The 18,126-nt window shown below is 45.5% G+C and overlaps 1 protein-coding gene across 6 annotated transcripts in view; it reads left to right on the top strand.

The window, feature by feature from the left end:
• LRRC7 (leucine rich repeat containing 7) overlaps positions 1–18,126 on the top strand; it is a 335,582-nt gene that overhangs the window by 306,357 nt on the left and 11,099 nt on the right. For 5 of the 6 annotated variants that reach the window (XM_034779104.1, XM_034779107.1, XM_034779103.1 and 2 more), the window contains one exon: positions 392–466. In XM_034779104.1, the coding sequence (XP_034634995.1) occupies positions 392–466 (75 nt within the window). Of the gene's footprint in view, positions 1–391; positions 471–18,126 lie in introns of those variants that run through there. The other variant, XM_034779108.1, reaches the window with a different exon arrangement.

The raw sequence follows: 18,126 nt of genomic DNA, 5'->3' as shown, positions 1-18,126 counted from the left end.
TGAAGGGTGCATGCGATAATTGGGGTCAAATCTACAGGGTATATTCAGAAAAGCTGAGTACTGGAGGGATTCCAGATGATTTAAAATAAAAAAGTTTCTATAATGCATATATAGTTCAACACCATGCTTCTGGAGCTGGACAAATCACTCTTAATAACTGGTTCAAGTATGCATATTTCTAAATTATTATTGCATGGTGATTGGCAGTTTTTCTGCTGTTGCACAACATCAAATCTTTTTAAATCTCAATGAATGTGACCTTTTGGAAACTGAGCTACATAGAACATAGGGTCATTGCTGAAGTTCCTCCATTTTTAATACAAAATATCAAACGAACCTTTAGCTAGTGCTTGGTAATAGAATCCTAACCTCTGTTACTTCTGACTTATAGGGTATCTTTGTTACTAGGGTTCAGCCTGATGGACCAGCATCCAGCCTGCTCCAGCCTGGTGATAAGATCCTTAAGGTAAGAGGGAACTATGCTTTTTGTTTAGTTTGTAATTTGAATTTAGTTCTAGATCAAATTTGCACAATATACAAGTAATTTTTTTCCTCACTGCCAATTAGTTTAGACTATTTCCCAATTTTTGTTAGCTAATTTAGTTTATTAATTTAGTTTATAATTAATTCATAGTACTTTATTTAGAGATAGGCATTTATCTTCCCTTTCTCAGAGGGAATGGGAACAAAGCAGTGTGGAAGGGATGGGAAACATGAAGAAAGGAGACAACTTGTCTCAGTGGCATGCACCACCTTCCTGAGAGCTGAAGAAACCCTCCTGGAGAAATCTCTGAGATCAGAGCGCGATGTTACACAGTAGTGGGGCATGAGGTCCAAGCAGCATTCATTCTTCTCTGTGGCTTCTGCTCCCTCAGAGGATGTAGTGTTCAGGCACAGGAGGGAAGAGCTAATGGCAACATAGAGGAGGCTACTAGACCCTGCAGAGAATGGTTCAGAGAGAAAGTCTGTTGCCAGGATTGGCTCAGGCTCTATAGGCTTATGCTCTGGATCCACAGGGTCTGAAACTGTGACCTTTCTACCTCCCATAGACCCCAGTCTGCTCCTTTTTGAAATGAGCCTGTGGCATCAAGATGAACCTGGTAGAGAGTTTTTCCCCCATCGTTTTTGCCCTCCCATGTACTTTTCAGAGAGGGGAGTATTGGGCTCTTCTTTATGTACAGTGAGGTGCCCATCTTGTTACCTCTGTCTATGTGCAATGCACATACTCCAGTAATCAGTTCCGGAGAACAGACTGACCAAAAATAAAGAATGGTCCTCCACACAGTTCTCTCACACAGGTAAAACCCTGGAAAAAATAAATGTGCTTTGCATCAAGATCAACAGATTCCAGCTCTGTTAAACTAACAGGATAATACACTCCAAAGGAAAGGGATCTTCACTGGGAATGCCCTTTCACCCTGCCCTGCAGAGTTGAAATCATGGATCTATTAGCAGGAGTATGATCTCAAGCTTTCGGGATGATGTGGGTAAGGATCTGTAAAGGACCCAAACTATATATAAACCCATACTTCGAATGGCAACAGATATAACAGTCCCATTTATTGTCTTCAAATACAAAGCCAACAATAGAGCTACTCTGAGATGATAAAAAGCAGTTTTCCCTACAACTTTCTAAAATTATGTTTACTTCTTTTAGTCACTATTAGTGTATGCAATATTTTTTTACCTCAACAATTGTGCTGCTGTATAAACAAATAACATCATGCTATTTCAGTGTTATTCCTTTGCTTGTTTCTTGTACGTGAATGAAAGCAAGAATTTGAACATTTTATTAAGTGATTGACAACTCAAATCATGTTTATGATTTTCACATTTTCTTCCAGTATAAGCCCAAATTTCTCTGCAGTCACATTTTCACAAAGAAATGTGACTGCAGTACTTTGTCTCTCCTTCACTGTGTGAATACCTTTGAAATACTCTCACCAGAAGAACTGACTTCCCTTGTGCTGAAGAACAAAAACATTTGAATGGCCTCAGAAGAAACCTGGGGCCTTTTTTGTCAATTGATTTCAAATGAAAGCTCTACATTTTAGGATGGACTATTTAAATCAAGTCCCCTGGTGTAATCTAGGCAAAGGAAAGGCAAGCTGCCCTGACGGCATTTTAGAAATTCTCCACTGGTGGAAGATCAAGATTTCCCACTCAGAAGTAATGGCAAATAACTATACTTTTTCCAAAAAAGATGCTTTTCTACAGAATCCTGAAACCATTATTTTTACCTGGAAAATGTATTGTCACTATAAATGGTATTTTCAGGCTGAGTGAGTATGTGAGTGAGGGAAGAGTGATTCTAGCTGTGCAAAAGGTTCATAGGAGACTTTGAACCCTCTTGAACTTATCCTAGGGTTGAGGTGCATTGCAATTTGCAAACTTCTATAGTGGGGCAATCTGCAGTTACACTACTGTATCATACCCGTGCCCCTGTTCTCCCAGGTCACCTTGCACTAGAAAGAGTCTCATTGACTTCAACAAGCTTTGAATCAGGCCTTCATTGTTGCTAATTTGTTTGCATACATCTATATGAACTAATTTATTAATGTTATATTATATTACTTGAAAGTGTTCCCAGAGAGCAATGAATTAAAGAAATCAGCTAACAAATCTAAATTAAGTGTTTTAAATAAGAGACAGCTAGAATTATAAAGCAGAACATTGAAGGTAGGTTAAGTAAATCAAACAAACAAAGAATAGTACAAAAAATAATGAGGTAAGAATGTTGTCTAAAGTTGCAAGCAATGTGCAGAAACTGTGGGAGTATTCCTGATAGAATCCTTTGTAATTTGTACTGTTTTATACAAGTGTAGATGATAGATTCTACTATTCTGTACATTATATAATTTTTATCTAGGGTGTACAGTTCAGACCTAGTTTAATTTCATAGTTGTCATGTTATCTCAAGTGATTTTTCATGATGTCATACAACAGGGACATTTGTTGACAAGCACTCACAGTATAACATGTGAATGGCATTGAGTTATCTACCATTAACAGTGACATTAGCATGTGACACTGCTGTAATAAATTGTTCTGTACTTCCTACATTGTAGCCTGATAATTGCAGAAGTTCAGTAATTTGACCGACCCCATAAGAGAGAATTTCTGGAAATGCCCTTGTCACTAGGTTGTCTCAGTGCTCTTTAGAATCAAAGCAACTGAGATCAAGAGATGCAAAGGAATGCTGGAGGTATAACAGCAGCAATACATAATTGCATGGGATGTCTGCTTTCCATTTTAAATTCTTTGGAATTTTTCTGTTAATCTGGTCTGTACTCTTTCACTTATACATCAACAGGCAGGAGTCTTCATGATATAATTAAATACAAGAAAGACAAAACATATTTATTCCAAATAGATGACCAGTATTAATAATAAATTTACCTGCAACTTTTGGAACTGCATTTTCTCTCTTTAATGCTGTCCATACTGCAAGAGTGGATGCACTGTAACTGAAAAACAGTGCAGATGGTTTACCTACCAACCTAATTTATTATAGCTTTTATACTTCTGATCTCATTTGACTAGTGACACTCAATTAGTTATGATTACTTTGTTGTTGAGAGGAAAAACAGGTTAGAGGAAAATATTTATTGTGCCTAGTAGACTGCGAGGTCTAACAACATGATTCATGGTTGTAGCTTAGAGCCAGTTTTGCCTGTGAACACCTTTCAGTTATCATAGGTAACTGAAAAACAGCTTCAAGTGAAAAACAATTAAAGAAGCGTAACTGTCTCCTGTTAGTGAACTACTTCAGCAAAGTTTATCCAGTTAATAAAATAGGATTGCATTTGACCTGTATGTAGAAATGTGGAGAGAAGAGGAAGCACACAAGCAGTCTTTCCTTCCGCACGTGTGCACCCTTAAAAGGTGTGGGAAGAAAGTGATGCTCAGCTCTCCCTCTCCTCTGTGCAGTGCTTGGCAAAGCTGGCTAGATGTGTCAGAGGAGTAAACTGAACTTCATGAAGAGGCATAGCAGCAGTCACAGTACCTGCCTCTACCTGGTTGGTTCCACCACTGGGGGAGTGCCTTTCAGGCACAATTAAGTCAAGGGAGTTTACATTGCTGTTTTGTTCTGAAGAGTGACTTTCTAAAAATGGCATCACGGCATTCCAGGTTTGTTTCTCACAGGTTCCATATCAAATGTAATATGTTTTTTCTGACTACCAAACTCAAACTGGGAAGTAAGCAAGGTTTTACTTTTGTACATTATCACCATTAACAGACACACACTAGGCAAATTATGTCCTCAGTTACCCTTGTGCAACCCTACTGTCTTCCAATTATACCTTCGCTTCTATCTGTACAATGCCACTGAAGGCTAATGGGGTTGTGTCGAAGTCAGTGAGTGATCTGACCTGCAGAACCTCTATTACTGATAATGGTGTGCAAGGATGAGAGAGAACCCAGCTTGTGCCTCAGAGTCCAGGTAAATTTGCGGAATTGGCAAAGTATAATGTGTTTACTTTTATACAGAGCAAATTCAATTTGGAATCAGTGAGACAGTAAACATGGAACTCCATATGCCAATTTTTTCAGAATAACTTTTCAGAGTAGAACTGCACATTTAGAAACTGAGTTTTAAAAACCACGATAGTGATTTGGAAATAATGATTATCAATCTTAAATCAAAATGTTTGTCATCAATTTAAGGTAGCATAAATTCCTTATTCACACAGTAAATCAGCAAGTTGCAGTAGTACTCATTGTCTTGCCTCTGATAACGTTTACAATGTAATTTAAAATTATGGAAATAATAACCTGAATATCTAAATAATCTTTAAATTATTGGGTATATAAACTCAATGGTTAATAACTTGACATAAACAATTTTAAGTACAGTATTCCATGACCTGTATTTCTTTATCTGTCTCCTTAATCATTTTATGACGTTTCCTTTAAGACCAACATACAATTGGAATATTTTGTTCAGAAAAGTTTGAAAGTATCCAGGTGATTGTGTAGGATATGTGACCTGTCCAGACATAAATATCTACAGCTTTCAGAGCTGTACAAGCACAAGAAGGAAGCAGATCTTGGCACCACAGCAGCCTGGCCTATTCAGAGTCAGACTGTTGCAGATGCTCCAGAAGAACCAGGTCCATATTGACATGTTAAAAAATAAGCTGGGAGATTTCATGCAGTCATGTGCCCTCCCTTCATGCACCCAGAGGTTATATTTCAGGGGCATTAGTTCTTCTCTTTATGGCCATTCACCTCTAGTAGTGTTGGAGTAGCTCTCCTGCAAGTGTGGGGACAGATTGGATCCAAGCCAAACTATGAACCAAGATTTTGTTTTTTAAAAACAAAAGGTATTATTGGATGAAATCTGCTTCTATGTTCTGATCTCACCCCAGTTACCAGTTTGGATCTTTTTAAGGGCTCCTCCCTTCTTCTCCAGTTATAGAAAGGTGTTGTTGGGAAAGGATAGGAAAAGCTCCTGCCTCATCACCCTTATAGCCTTACCCCAGTCACCCGTCATTTTTTACTTTGTCAGCTGTATGGTCCTTTCCTCCCTTCCTGTTTATAGCTGGTCAAAAAACAAGACATTATTTTCATGAAAATTTCACCATATTTATGTTGACATTCCAAAATTTAAATTTTTTTAACCAGTTCTATTCCTGGACAACATCTAGAACAGAGCTGTCAGCTAGAGAAGGCCCAAACTGCACTTTGCAGAGTGACACCTGGTGACTATTATTTGGATTACAGAAATGTCAAGAGCAACCCAAACCCAAGATTGAGGTCCTGTTTTGCTAAGCACTATATACACAGTAAAATTAAGAAATAGTCCTTATCCTGAAGAGCGCAGACTCTAATAGGCAAAGGCAGACAAAGTATTACCAGCCTTCTTTCACAAATAAGGAATTAAGTCTGGTTAAGTGACTTGCCTGTGATCACAGACAGGAATTGAACCCAGATTCCCAATCCAATATCTTAACCACAAGACCAACTTGCTTCCTCACAGTGAAATGCTGGTGGATTCTTGGAACATGCTCATTCTTAGTAGCCCTATTGTCACTTATAGCTAACTAGCTGTGTCAAATCTGAGATATAAATGTTTCTTACTGTAGGTTGTGCATTTCAAGATCTATATAAAGATAGATATGCACCCAACCCTTCTGTGCACAAAATTCTCAGTGCTTAAACTCGAGTCCTGCATGTAGAGGGCTTGCTGGATTGGACTCATACACTTAGGTCCAGATTCACAAAGAGATTAAAGTGCCTAACTGCCACTAACTGCTTAATTCCAACATTTAGCTACCACTGGCATTCACCACTTAGCTGCTGCCTAATTCTGTAGGCCTCTAAGTCTAGCTTTCTGCCAGTATAGGCACCTAAACATCTGCTGCTGAGCATGCGCACAGCTGCCTCAGTGCTGATCCCAGTTGCCTAGCTCATGCCTAAGCCTTGGCGGAATTGTAAAACTAGACATTGCCCTACCTTTGTCACCTGCAGGGCCTGATCTGGCAGATGTAGTTGAAGGCCAGAGGAGGAAGTGATGGTCATACCTTTAAAATCTTTAGCTGAGTGGTTAGCACAGTCACCCAGGATATGGGTGACCCAAATTTAATTCTCTGTTCTAATCTCTATTTAGTTGGTTATACAAAATGGAACAATTTCAACAGGAGAGACGGAGAGACACCCCATAATAGCCCATAGCTCAGTGATTAGAGCACTCTTCTGAGGGGTTCAAATTCCTGCTCCACATCAGACAGAAGGAGGAATTGAACCACGTCTTGATTGACTGCTATAACCACTAGGCAAAAGGTAATAAAGTGGAGGGAAGCACCAGCACCACTGTTTGTTTGTTTGTTTGTTTTCAAGAAAGGGGTTAGGGACCTAACTCCAAGAGAGGGTTCATGGCTGTTAATCCTGAGCAGAGATAGGCATCTCCCTTTGGCCTGGATTTAGGCAGCTAAATTCCTTTGAGAAGTGGAGCTTAAACGGCACATGTCTCCTCAGCATTTCCTACTGGCTTTGTGAGGCAGCTCCCTGTTCAGAGTGCTGGCTTTTGTGAATCCCATTCTTAGGCATCTAACTCTCCCCATACCTGGGCACCTAACTCCGGACTATGAATTCCACAGAGTGGCACACCACCTAAGCATCACAGTACTGAGCATTGCAAGGCCTAAGTCTCTTTGTGACTAGCCCTTTGGAGAGAGAGAAAGTGGGTGAGATAATATCTTTTATTGGACCCACTTCTGATGGTGGAGGACAAGTTTTTGAGCTTCACAAAGCTCTTCCTCAGGTCAGGTCTGCCGGGAATAGCTCTGTGAAGCTCAAAGGCTTATCCCTTTCACCAACAAAAGTTGATGCAATAAAAGATGTTGCCCCACTCACCTTGTTCTCTCTCATATGCTGGGACCAACACAACCACAAGAACGTTACCCCTTAAGGTCATATTCTGCCACCCGTTTTCATGTAGAGTAGTACTGCATTACTTAAGTAGCGAGAAGTAAGCTACGACTCAGGATTAGAAAGCATGGTGGATTCTAGCCCTTCCTGAGTAATTTCTTACTGCTACACTGTAATCATTGTTTATAATTTTAACAAAAAAGTACAGATATTAGATTAAGCCAACTTTACCTAAACTATACTGCTCATCATTAAGTTCCAAGAATAGGAATACAGAAAATCAAATCCAAATTATGTTAGATGCATATTTTGTTTTCCCTCAGTTTCAACAGATTTTGTTAATTGATTGTAGCTATGTGAATGTAAGAGAAGTTAGTTCAATTAGTTAGAAATTCACTTTATACCATGCCCTCTGCTGTAATTTTATTAAAATGGATTGAGGGCAACAGAAATTAACCTGTGCTTTAGTCTGCAGGTAAGGCAAAGTGTCCTTTTAATTTTTTTAAACATCAATAATTAGCTATCATCCAAAATAGCTTAAAGAAATAATTGCTGTGGCTTCTGAATTTTCCAAAATATTTATTGATTTAATATTGCTGCCCTTTTAAAAGCTGATTTTGTTTTAGTGGATCAGTGATGAAAACTTGTACTGACACAAAAAACACTGGAGAAAATAATACACTGACTACAATGTGAATCTATGCAAAGTTGATTGACTCAGCCCGCTCATACATCCCTAAATCTGCACCTAATTAATGGCAGTGCTCTCAAAGTCAGTTTCATTGTCTGAAATATGAACTCATTCAACAAAGTAGTGTGGAGCAAGAATGGAATGGTCAATGCTTCCTTCATTTTCTAACATGATATACTTACCCTGTATTATTCTTAAAGAATGTTTTATTGTTCTGGGTTGGGGTTTTTTTGTGGGGTGCTGCAGGCACCTTGGTAGGAGAAAAGGTACGCATTAAAAATGTGAGGGCCTGGTACTTACCTATTTGGATTTTCCCCATGTAGCTAAGGAAATTGCAAATTCTTAGTTATGCAGTTTCCTCCTCTTGTGTTCTTCCATTAGGAGAAAAGTTCTTCCATTATCCCCAGTCAAAACTCGAAGAAAGTTTGGTCCTCAAAATGTTGCGGAACTCTTCTTCCTCTGCACTGCCACCAGACATCTTCCCTCCCATTCCCCCAGCCCCATATTTCCCGAATTCAATTTAATCTCACATTGGCCAATGCCCCTCCTAATCTCTCCGTGGAGGAGAAGAGAGGGAGGATTCGCAGAACAGAGGAGGAGCCCTTGAAAGTTAACATAAATCAGTTTGGCTCGCAGGGTTGGTGTGGGGAGGGACATACTGTAGGAAGTAGCCAGCCTGCCCCTTTCAGAACTGCAGGGGCCCAACCACAAAGAGCATCTGCAAAGAGGCTTCTACCAGGATGTGGAAGGATAGGTAGGGGAGTATGGTGCAGAGACAGCACTCTTCCACATCCTGTAGGCCAAGTATCTGGAATCTGCTACCATTCACTGATAGAAGTGGAGTATAGTGTTGTACTCTGACTGGAAGGAAGGGTTGAGAGTGACATACAGACATGAATACTCTCTCAAGGAGCTGAAGAGAACTTCATTGCAGTAATACAGAATTGGTCACTTTTTTTTTTTAATGCTTCTTACCTTCCCCAGGGCAGGATTCTCCATAGCCTCCCACACTAGCCCCTTTTAGTCTTCTCCAACTATTCAAACATGCACTCATTACAAGGGGAAATTCTCCTAGCCACATTGAAGGGCCCAGGCATCACCCCACCACCAACTGCATCTCTCCCTCTCTTTTTCTGAGTCAGCTCTCCTTCCTCTACCCATTTTCATAGAAATGTAGGACTGGAAGAGACCTCAATGGGTCATCCAGTCCTGCCTCAGTGCAGAGGACTGGACTAAGTATTACCTAGATCATCCCTGACAGATGTTTGCCTAACCTGCTCTTTAAACCTTGAGGGACAGAGATTCCGCAACCTCCCTAGGTAATTTGTTCCAGTACTTAACTACTCTGACAGTTAGGAAGTGTTTCCTAGTCTAACCTAAATCTTCCTTGCTGCAATTTAAACCCATTACTACTTGTTCTGAACATCTTTCCCAGTGCTTCAGTTTGGAACTGTACCTCCCAATTTAACTTTCTAGTTGAATAAAACAGTCAGATTAACATTGTTTTAAACATGCGTCTAGGACATAAACTCCTCCTCAGGAATAAGTGTGGAACCATACCAGAAATGAAGAACACTTATTAGCTGAAATAGATGGAGATGCAGGAAGCAACAGCTAGTAGCAAAATGACCACTTTAGGGCTACAGGTACTTCTCTCTGCCAAATTTAAAGAGTGAGACCAACAGAAGGCATTTTGGAAAAAGGTTCCACTAGAGAATAACATGGAAGTTAAAGTGGAAGTCTTTTCTAGAGGAGGAGAAAGTTGTGTGTGCTGTGACTGAACATATGGCCTTGTTCTTCCCTGGCTCTCCGGTAGCATGGGGTACAAAAAATTGTTATTGTAGTATTAGTATTTGGCTTGAATAGCACAAAATGAGCTTTCTTTGCTCATTTCCATCCCCAGGAATTGATTGAAATCAGAGTTGCTAAAAAACAAACAAAAAACAGATGCCCTGGGTGGCAAAGTTGAGAAACATCTGAAAATGTGGAAGTGTTTGGATCTGTGGTATTGTTTCAATCCATTGTACAATCAGCTTCCAAGTCCAAACTTTAGATTGGAATGGGGAAATAGGCTTCCCTAGAGTTTGGAGGTGTTTGCATTGGGATATTAGGTTTGGGCCCACCTGGGCCTAATTCTTCACTGCCTTATTTATATACATTTGTGCAGAAACTGATAACTACTCTCTGGGTATGGTTTTTCAGTAAGTTGTGTACCCACCTTATAGTAATTTTATCTAGGCCGCGTTTCCCTTGTTTGCTTATGAGGCTGTTATGTGGGACTGTGTCAGAAGTCTTACTAAAATCAAGTTATATCACATCTGTTGCTTCTCCCCAATCCACTAGGTCTGTAAGTCTGTCAGAGGACATAATAGGTACTGTGTTTGCTTTCTCCAGTCATCTGGCACTTCACCCATCGTCCATAAATTCTTGAAGACAATCACTAATGGTTCCAACATAGCTTCTGCTAGTTCCTTAAGTACTCTGGGTGAATTTCATCAGGCCCTGCTGACTTGAATACATCTTGTAAAAAGCTGCATTATTATCCTAAAACCACAGAAAGTTTAGTGGGTTTATAGTCTTTTTAAGATGCAATTAACAGTATGAAATTATTCTGGAGTTTTTGTACTCTGAGATTATCAATAAAGTTCAACTGAAATAAATTGAAAATGTAATTCAGGGATTTTAATGGGTTGGTTTTGTCTGTTTTAAAGCCATGAAGATATTTATTGTTTATTGTTATAAACAAGTCACTGAAATGAGGATAAAAGATGTACTAATTAATGTATCAGGTTAAGAATAATTTGTCATATTCACAGTGAACACAATAACAGAATTCTCTGGTTGTTATTAATTCATAGCTGAATATGACTGTTCAAACTTTAAGACCAGATAGTTTTCTTATGGTTTTGATATGGAGAGTCCTGGGACTCAAGACATCTGTGTTCCATTCCCAGTTCTGCATCAGACTTCTTTAACTAAGTAAGGGTTGGTCTACACTGGAAACTTACATCAGCATAGCCCCCAGCATAAACAGCATTAGGTCAATGAAAGAATTCTTCTGTTGACCTACCTACTGTCAGGGAAGTGAATTACCTACACTGATGGGAGAATCCCTCCCATCGGCATAGGCAGTGTCTACACTGAAGTGCTACAGTGGTTCTGTTGTAGCGGTTTATGTGTAGACATACCTGTTGTCACTTAAACATTCTGTATGCCAATATCACCACTTATAAAAGGGGATATTAATACAGATATCACATGGAACTATTGTGAGGTTTAATTCATTAATGTTTGAAAAGTGCTTTAAGAGCCTCAGGTAGAAGGTGCTGTATTGATGCCAAGTGTTAATTATTTGGAGGATGAAAAGTCATTTGTTTCTGTAGCTTCCTTTTGGCCTCTTTGTGGAACATTAAACTATATCTCATTATCAACCAGAATTCTCATATCTTTCTTCTGTCACTCATAAACTCATAGATAATTTAACTGCTTATCAGGTAAGAAACATTTATATTGTTATAAAAAATGGCAGGAATTTTAATAGATCGTTTTAGAGATGAATAACTATACTGTACAAGTCCAGAAAACATGACAAGAAAAATATCTAGTTATTTCAGATAACTTTTGCTTTCATATGTTCGTGTCCTTCAAATCCAGCAACATCAACATAGAGTATTATTTTCAGAGAGCAGCAGGCAGACAATTTTCATGTTATTTATATGAGAAAATGCAGAATATGACTTTCCCCTGTAAAAAAGTAAAAATAAAAAATAACGCCTCAGTTCTTCCCCCTTACATACATTGTATCTTATTCTACAAGTAGTACCATTGACTTCGGTGGAACTACTCCAAAGGTCTAATGGTGGCAGAACCTTGCCCTGAATGAATGCTGGCCATCAAGATTATTTGCTACTTACCAAGAAGTGTTTCCTATATTTGATGGGTATACAATACAAAGTGATTGGGGAAAGAAAAGCTCATGCTCAAGTGAGCAAACTTTGCCAACTCTCAAAACAAAAAATGGAGATAACTTGGAGAAAAAGTTGGTTGTGCAAGATATAGTCTCCTAAAGGCAGGGTATATATGTGAAACGACTGCTCACAGGGCTCACCAGTCCTTAGTATGTTTAATGTGATGAGCAGAGTGGAAAAAAGGGGACCTGCTGCTCTACAGGCAGAAGCTGTTCAAGAAGGATGGGCAAGTCATACAAATGAGCTCCTGTCCGCCCTAGCCCTCTGAGCATCCCTGTGCAGTTTCTTTGGAGCTGTGAGGGATGCAGGAGTTCTTCTTCGAGTGATTGCTCACGTGTATTCCACTATAGGTGTGCGTGCTCGCCATGTGCACCGGTGCCAGAAGTTTTTCCCTTAGCAGTACCCGTAGTGGGGGAGCACCACTGCGACCCCTGGAGTGGCACCTGTATATCGTGCCATAAAGGGGGCTGCGTGCTCTCCCCACCCTCAGTTCCTTCTTGCCGCCAGTGAAGGTAGTCGGAACTTTGTGCTCCAGCCTTGGCTGCAGCGCTTCTAGCCTTAGTGGTACTTGTTCATCGATAGATAGCTTCTCTAGTTGGTAGCCTGGCTCGGGGCATGCCCTATGCCCCAGGCTTCAAGTCGTGTGACTCCTATCGCAATTCCATGCCCAGAAGTGATCCGCACTCCGAATGTCTTCACTGTCTGGGCGAGTTTCACATAAGTGAGAAGTGCAAAATTTGAAAATTGTTTAAGCCCCGGACTAAACGTGAGCGCAAGATTAGTCTCCGGGCCCTCCTTATGGAATCGGCATTGGCCCCGGCACCAGTGCGCCGACCCAACCTGGCTCTGGGTGCCACATCATCGTTGCGGAGCGAAGCCCCGTCCACCAGTCGGCACCGCTCCCCGGCCAAGAAGCAGTGCAAATCCCAGCGACGCCGTGAGAAGGACAGGGGTGAGGCCGGACCTGAGTTGGCCAGCCCACGATCCCTGTCAGGGCCCAGACCTCCGACTCGTGCGGAGCGGAGTAGTCCGGCCCTGTCCGCTTGGACCTCCCTGCCAATATGGGTTCCCTTCATGCCGGAGGCAGCCCAGGCAGCACGCGACGTCCTCGCCATGCCGGTACCGAGCGGGCCGTCCGAGGTGAGGCCCCGGTCCCGAGGGAAACCACCGTTGGGCTCCCAGCCCTCACTGTCTACGTCGGTTGTGGAGACCTCCTTCCGATCTGCCGGGCCCTCACGTAGCTCCAGACATACCTCTACTCCATTGTCAGGGTCGCCTGGGAGTGAATCACCTGAGTCGTCCTCGACCCACAGAGGCAGCAGGTGCCGGCATGGGAAGCGTCGATGCTCCGTGTCGAGTGAGATTGGATCTTGACGCCGACGGCACCGCCAATCATACCATGATGATCGCCAGGTTCAGAGTGCATACTGGCGATGCGGCGCCGCGCCCGGAGCCTCCGAAGAGAGTCCACGGATATGCCCTTCGACATCTATTCCTATTCATCGTCGAGGTCGAAATCCCGTGGCAGGAGCCGGAGTGGATGGCACCGCTCGAGCCGCTCCCATGGCACCGTGCGATCTTCGGCCACTCTGCCTCGGCTCCCAGCCGCCCCTCCCCAGGCCGCGCCGTTCCCCAGGAACAGATAATCCTGGTGGGACCCCAGGCGGCGCAGTGGCAAGGGGCACCCTGGCAAGGACAGTGGTGCCAGTGGGCACCATGGCCCCAGGTGCCCGCACCGCCGAGGCCCCGCTCCGTGGTGGGGGCATCCCAAGCCTGCTCTGCGTCCCCGTCTAGGCACTGAGGGCAGTCCTTGGGTGCTGCACCAACGGCACCTCAACAGGTCCCTGATTCGGACTGTGGCATACCTGCACCGCCTGATGCTCTCAGGTCCGTCCTGGTCACACCGCAGGCACCGGATGAGTCCATAGCGGCACCCCGTCCTCCTTCTCAAGAAGATTGCAAGGCGCACCAGGAGCTCCTCCGACGTGTAGCCGCCAACCTACACCTGCAGGCGGAGGAGATGGAGGAACCATTGGACAATCTTTTCAATGTCCTTTCCTCCTCGGCACCGGGCCATGTGGCACTGCCACTTCACCGGGGGGTGGCTCCACGAGCCTGTGGCAGACCCCGGCCTCCCTCCCGCCTATCTCTAAGAAGGCGGAACATAAATACTTCGTGCCCACGAAAGGGCATGAGTATCTTTACACCCACCCCACTCCGAACTCGGTGGTGGTGGAGTTGGTCAACCACCGTGAGCGGCACGGCAGCCCGCACCGACCCCGAAGGATAAGGAGGCCAGGAGACTGGACACATTTGGCAAAAAGGTTTATTCCTCAGCCAGTTTCCAACTCAGGGTGGCAAACCACCAAGCCCTCCTGAGTCGCTTTGATTTTAACTTGTGGGGCTCTTTGCCAAAATTCGAGCCCTCCCTCCAAGAGCAGGACAGGAAAGAGTTCAAAGCGCTGCTTGACGAGGATACAGCAGTAGTGAAAGCAGCTCTCCAGGCCGCCTCAGATGCAACTGACACGGCGGCTCGTTCGCTGGCCACGGCTATCTCCATGAGGCGTGCATCGTGGCTTTCCCTCTTGGGACTGTCGGTGGAGTCCCAGTCTATAATTCAGGACCTGCCATTTGATGGCAAAGCATTATTTGCAGACCAGACAGACACCCGTCTGCACGGGATGAAGGACTCCCGCACCACCCTGCAGACACTTGGTCTGTATATCCTGCCGGCCAAGAACAAGCCCAGACCGCAGCCCTCGGCTTCCCCGGCCCGGGGCAGATATGAGCCCCCACCTAAGAGGCAGAGAGAGCAGAGGCGTCGGTCCCAACGCCAATCCCGTTCAGCCCCACGACCTGGGCCCTCGAAGGCCAAGAGGCCAGGGAAACGGCATTTTTGACTCGTTGCGGGTGGTCACTGGGCCTGTTGCCAGTGTGCCCCCCCAGTTAATAAAGTTGAGTTTTACCAACCGTTTATCAGCCTTCCGACTGCAATGGTCCCGTATAACGTCAGACCGATGGGTCCTCAGCACCATCTCGCAAGGGTACAGGTTGCAGTTCGTTTCAGCCCCTCCTCACCATCCGCCAGCCCGGGAGCTGGCTGGGGACCCGGAGCATGCCTCCCTCCTCAGCCAGAAGGTAGAGTGCCTCCTCTCTCTGGGAGCGGTGGAAAGGGTACCTCGGGAATTCCAGGGCAAGGGATTTTACTCCGGGTATTTCCTCATCCCGAAGGCAAAGGGTAGCCTGCGGCCCATCCTCGATCTGCGGAATCTCAACCAGTTCCTGGTTCGTTGCAAATTCCGCATGGTGTCCCTGGCCTCTGTTATTCCATTCCCTGGACCCGGGGGATTGGTTCACGGCTCTGGACCTCCATGATGCATATTTTCACATCCATATTTTCGAAGGTCACAGGCGCTTCCTCCATTTCCTGGTGGGTCAGGACCACTACCAGTTTACGGTCCTCCCCTTTGGGCTTTCTACTGCCCCCAGGGTCTTTACAAAGTGTATGGCGGTGGTGGCGGCCCACCTCAGGAGGAAAGGGCTGCAGATTTTCCTGTACCTCAACGACTGGCTGCTCAAGGGCAAGTCCCGGTCTCAGGTACAGGAGCAGATGAATTTCCTGCTAAACACCTGCGGGGCTCTAGGTCTGGTGGTAAATGAGGACAAATCCACGTTAGTCCTGGTTCAGCGCATAAACTTCATAGGAGCACTGTTAGATTCCCAGGTGGCCACAGCCTCCCTCCCACGGGACAGGTTCGAGATGCTCAAAGCTCTCATCGCCTCGGTCACGGCCTTTCCTGTAACTACGGCACGGGTGTGCCTTCAAATCCTAGGCCATATGGCAGCATGCACCTCTGTGGTGCAACATGCCAGGCTCAGGATGAGGCCCCTTCAGCTTTGGCTGGCCTCCCGGTACTTCCAGGCCAGGGACAGCGTGGACAAGGTCATTACAGTACTGCCGACAGTGGTGGCAGACCTGCACTGGTGGTCTCTCCCGAGCAACATGCTGAGCCCCCTCCCTCACTAGATCTAGTGTTGGATGCCTCGGACCTGGGCTGGGGAGCCCACGTGGGGGACTTCAAGACCCAGGGTATGTGGTCTCCCGAGGAACTGACCCTGCACATAAATGTCAGGGAACTCAGGGCCATGCGCCTGGCGTGCGTGGCCTTCCACCAGCACATAGAGGGGAAGGTGGTCAGAGTTCTCACGGACAATACGACCGCGATGTATTATGTCAACAGGTAAGGGGGCACATGTTCCCGGGCTTTATGCCAGGAAGACCAGCTCCTGTGGGAGTTCTGTATAGCCCACGACATCCTCCTGAGGGCCTTTTACCTGCCCGGCAAGAGCAACACGCTTGCGGACCGCCTGAGCAGGGTGTTCTCCCAACAGCACGAGTGGTCCCTACACAGGGAGGTGGTCAGGTGGATCTTCCTGCAGTGGAGCACTCCCCAGGTAGACCTGTTCACCACCCCCCAGAATCGACTGTGTCCCCGGTTCTGCTCCAGGGCGGGAGAGGGCGAGGGTGCGATCTCAGACGTGTTCCTGCTCCCATGGTCGGGGCCCCTGTTGTACGCCTTCCCGCCCTTCCCCCTAATAGGCAGGGTCCTACAGAAGGTGAAGTCAGACGGGGCGCGGGTTATCCTCATAGCCCCGGACTGGGCCCGTCAACATTGGTATGGGACCCTGCTTCAACTCTTAGTGGGCCCCCCTCGCAGACTGCCGCTCCACCCGGACCTCCTCTCCCAGGAGGAAGGTCGTCTCCTCCATCCCAACCTGGCCCCACTTCACTTGACAGCGTGGCTGCTCCATGGTTGAATGAGGAGGAAGGGAGATGTTCTGAGGATGTGCGACGGGTCCTGCTGGAAAGTAGGAAACCCTCCACACGTCGAACCTACCTGGCTAAATGGTATCGGTTCTCTATGTGGGCGAGGGATAGAGGTTCCTCTCCCTCTTCGTCATCTATCCAGCTTGTCCTCAATTACCTCCTGTCCCTTAGGACCCAAGGGCAGGCGCCCTCCTCTATCAGGGTACACCTGGAGGCCATTTCGGCTTTTCACTCCCCGGTGCAGGGCCTTTCGGTGTTTTCACATAACATGACGTCCCGGTTTCTAAAAGGGTTAGATCGGGCATTCCTTTACGCCAGACCCCCGGTCCCGCTCTGGGACCTGAACCTAGTGCTCTCCCGCCTCACCGGGCCTCCTTTCGAGCCCTTAGCCACATGTTCGTGGTCCCACTTATCATGGAAAGTGGTGTTCTTAGTAACTATCACCTCAGCCCACCGGGTCTCCGAGCTCAGGGCTCTGACCTCTGAACCACCGTATACGGTCTTCCATAAGGACAAGGTACAGCTCCGCCCTCACCCCGCCTTTTTGCCGAAGGTAGTCTCGGCTTTTCACATGGATCAGGATATTTTCCTCCCTATCCTCTGCCCTAAGCCCCATTCCTCTAATGAGGAACGCTGCCTGCACATGTAAGATGTCCGCAGAGCGCTGGCCTTCTATCTAGACAGAACCAGGCCATTTAGGAAGTCCCCCCCAGCTGTTCATTGCATCGGCCGAGCGCATGAGGGGGCGTCCGGTCTCTACCCAGCGGATCTCCCGCCGGATCACCTCGTGCATTCACACCAGTTACGACCTGGCAGGGGTTCCCCCGCCTCCTATAGTGAAGGCTCATTCGACGAGATCTCAGGCCTCGTCAGCAGTCTATGTGGCTCACATCCCTATTCAGGATATATGTAGGGCTGCTACATGGTCCTCTGTCCACACCTTCTCCTCGCACTATGCAATCGTCTCCCAAGCACGGGATGACACAGGGTTTGGTAGGGCAGTACTCTGCCCAGGTAACCCTTAAAACTTTAAACTCCTCCCCACCTCCATCAGGTATAGCTTGGAGTCACCTATAGTGGACTACACATGAGCAATCACTCGAAGAAGAAAGGACAGTTACCTGTTCTGTCACTGGCGTTCTTCGAGATGTGTTGCTCCTGTCTATTCCACATCCCGCCCTCCTTCCCCTCTGTCGGAGTTCTCTGGCAAGAAGGAACTGAGGGTGGGGGGGCACACAGCCCCCTTTATGGTGCAATATACAGAT

Source organism: Trachemys scripta, chromosome 8 (assembly GCF_013100865.1).
Source record: "Trachemys scripta elegans isolate TJP31775 chromosome 8, CAS_Tse_1.0, whole genome shotgun sequence".
NCBI lineage: Eukaryota > Metazoa > Chordata > Testudines > Emydidae > Trachemys > Trachemys scripta.
This window is presented reverse-complemented; position numbering and strand designations above follow the sequence as displayed.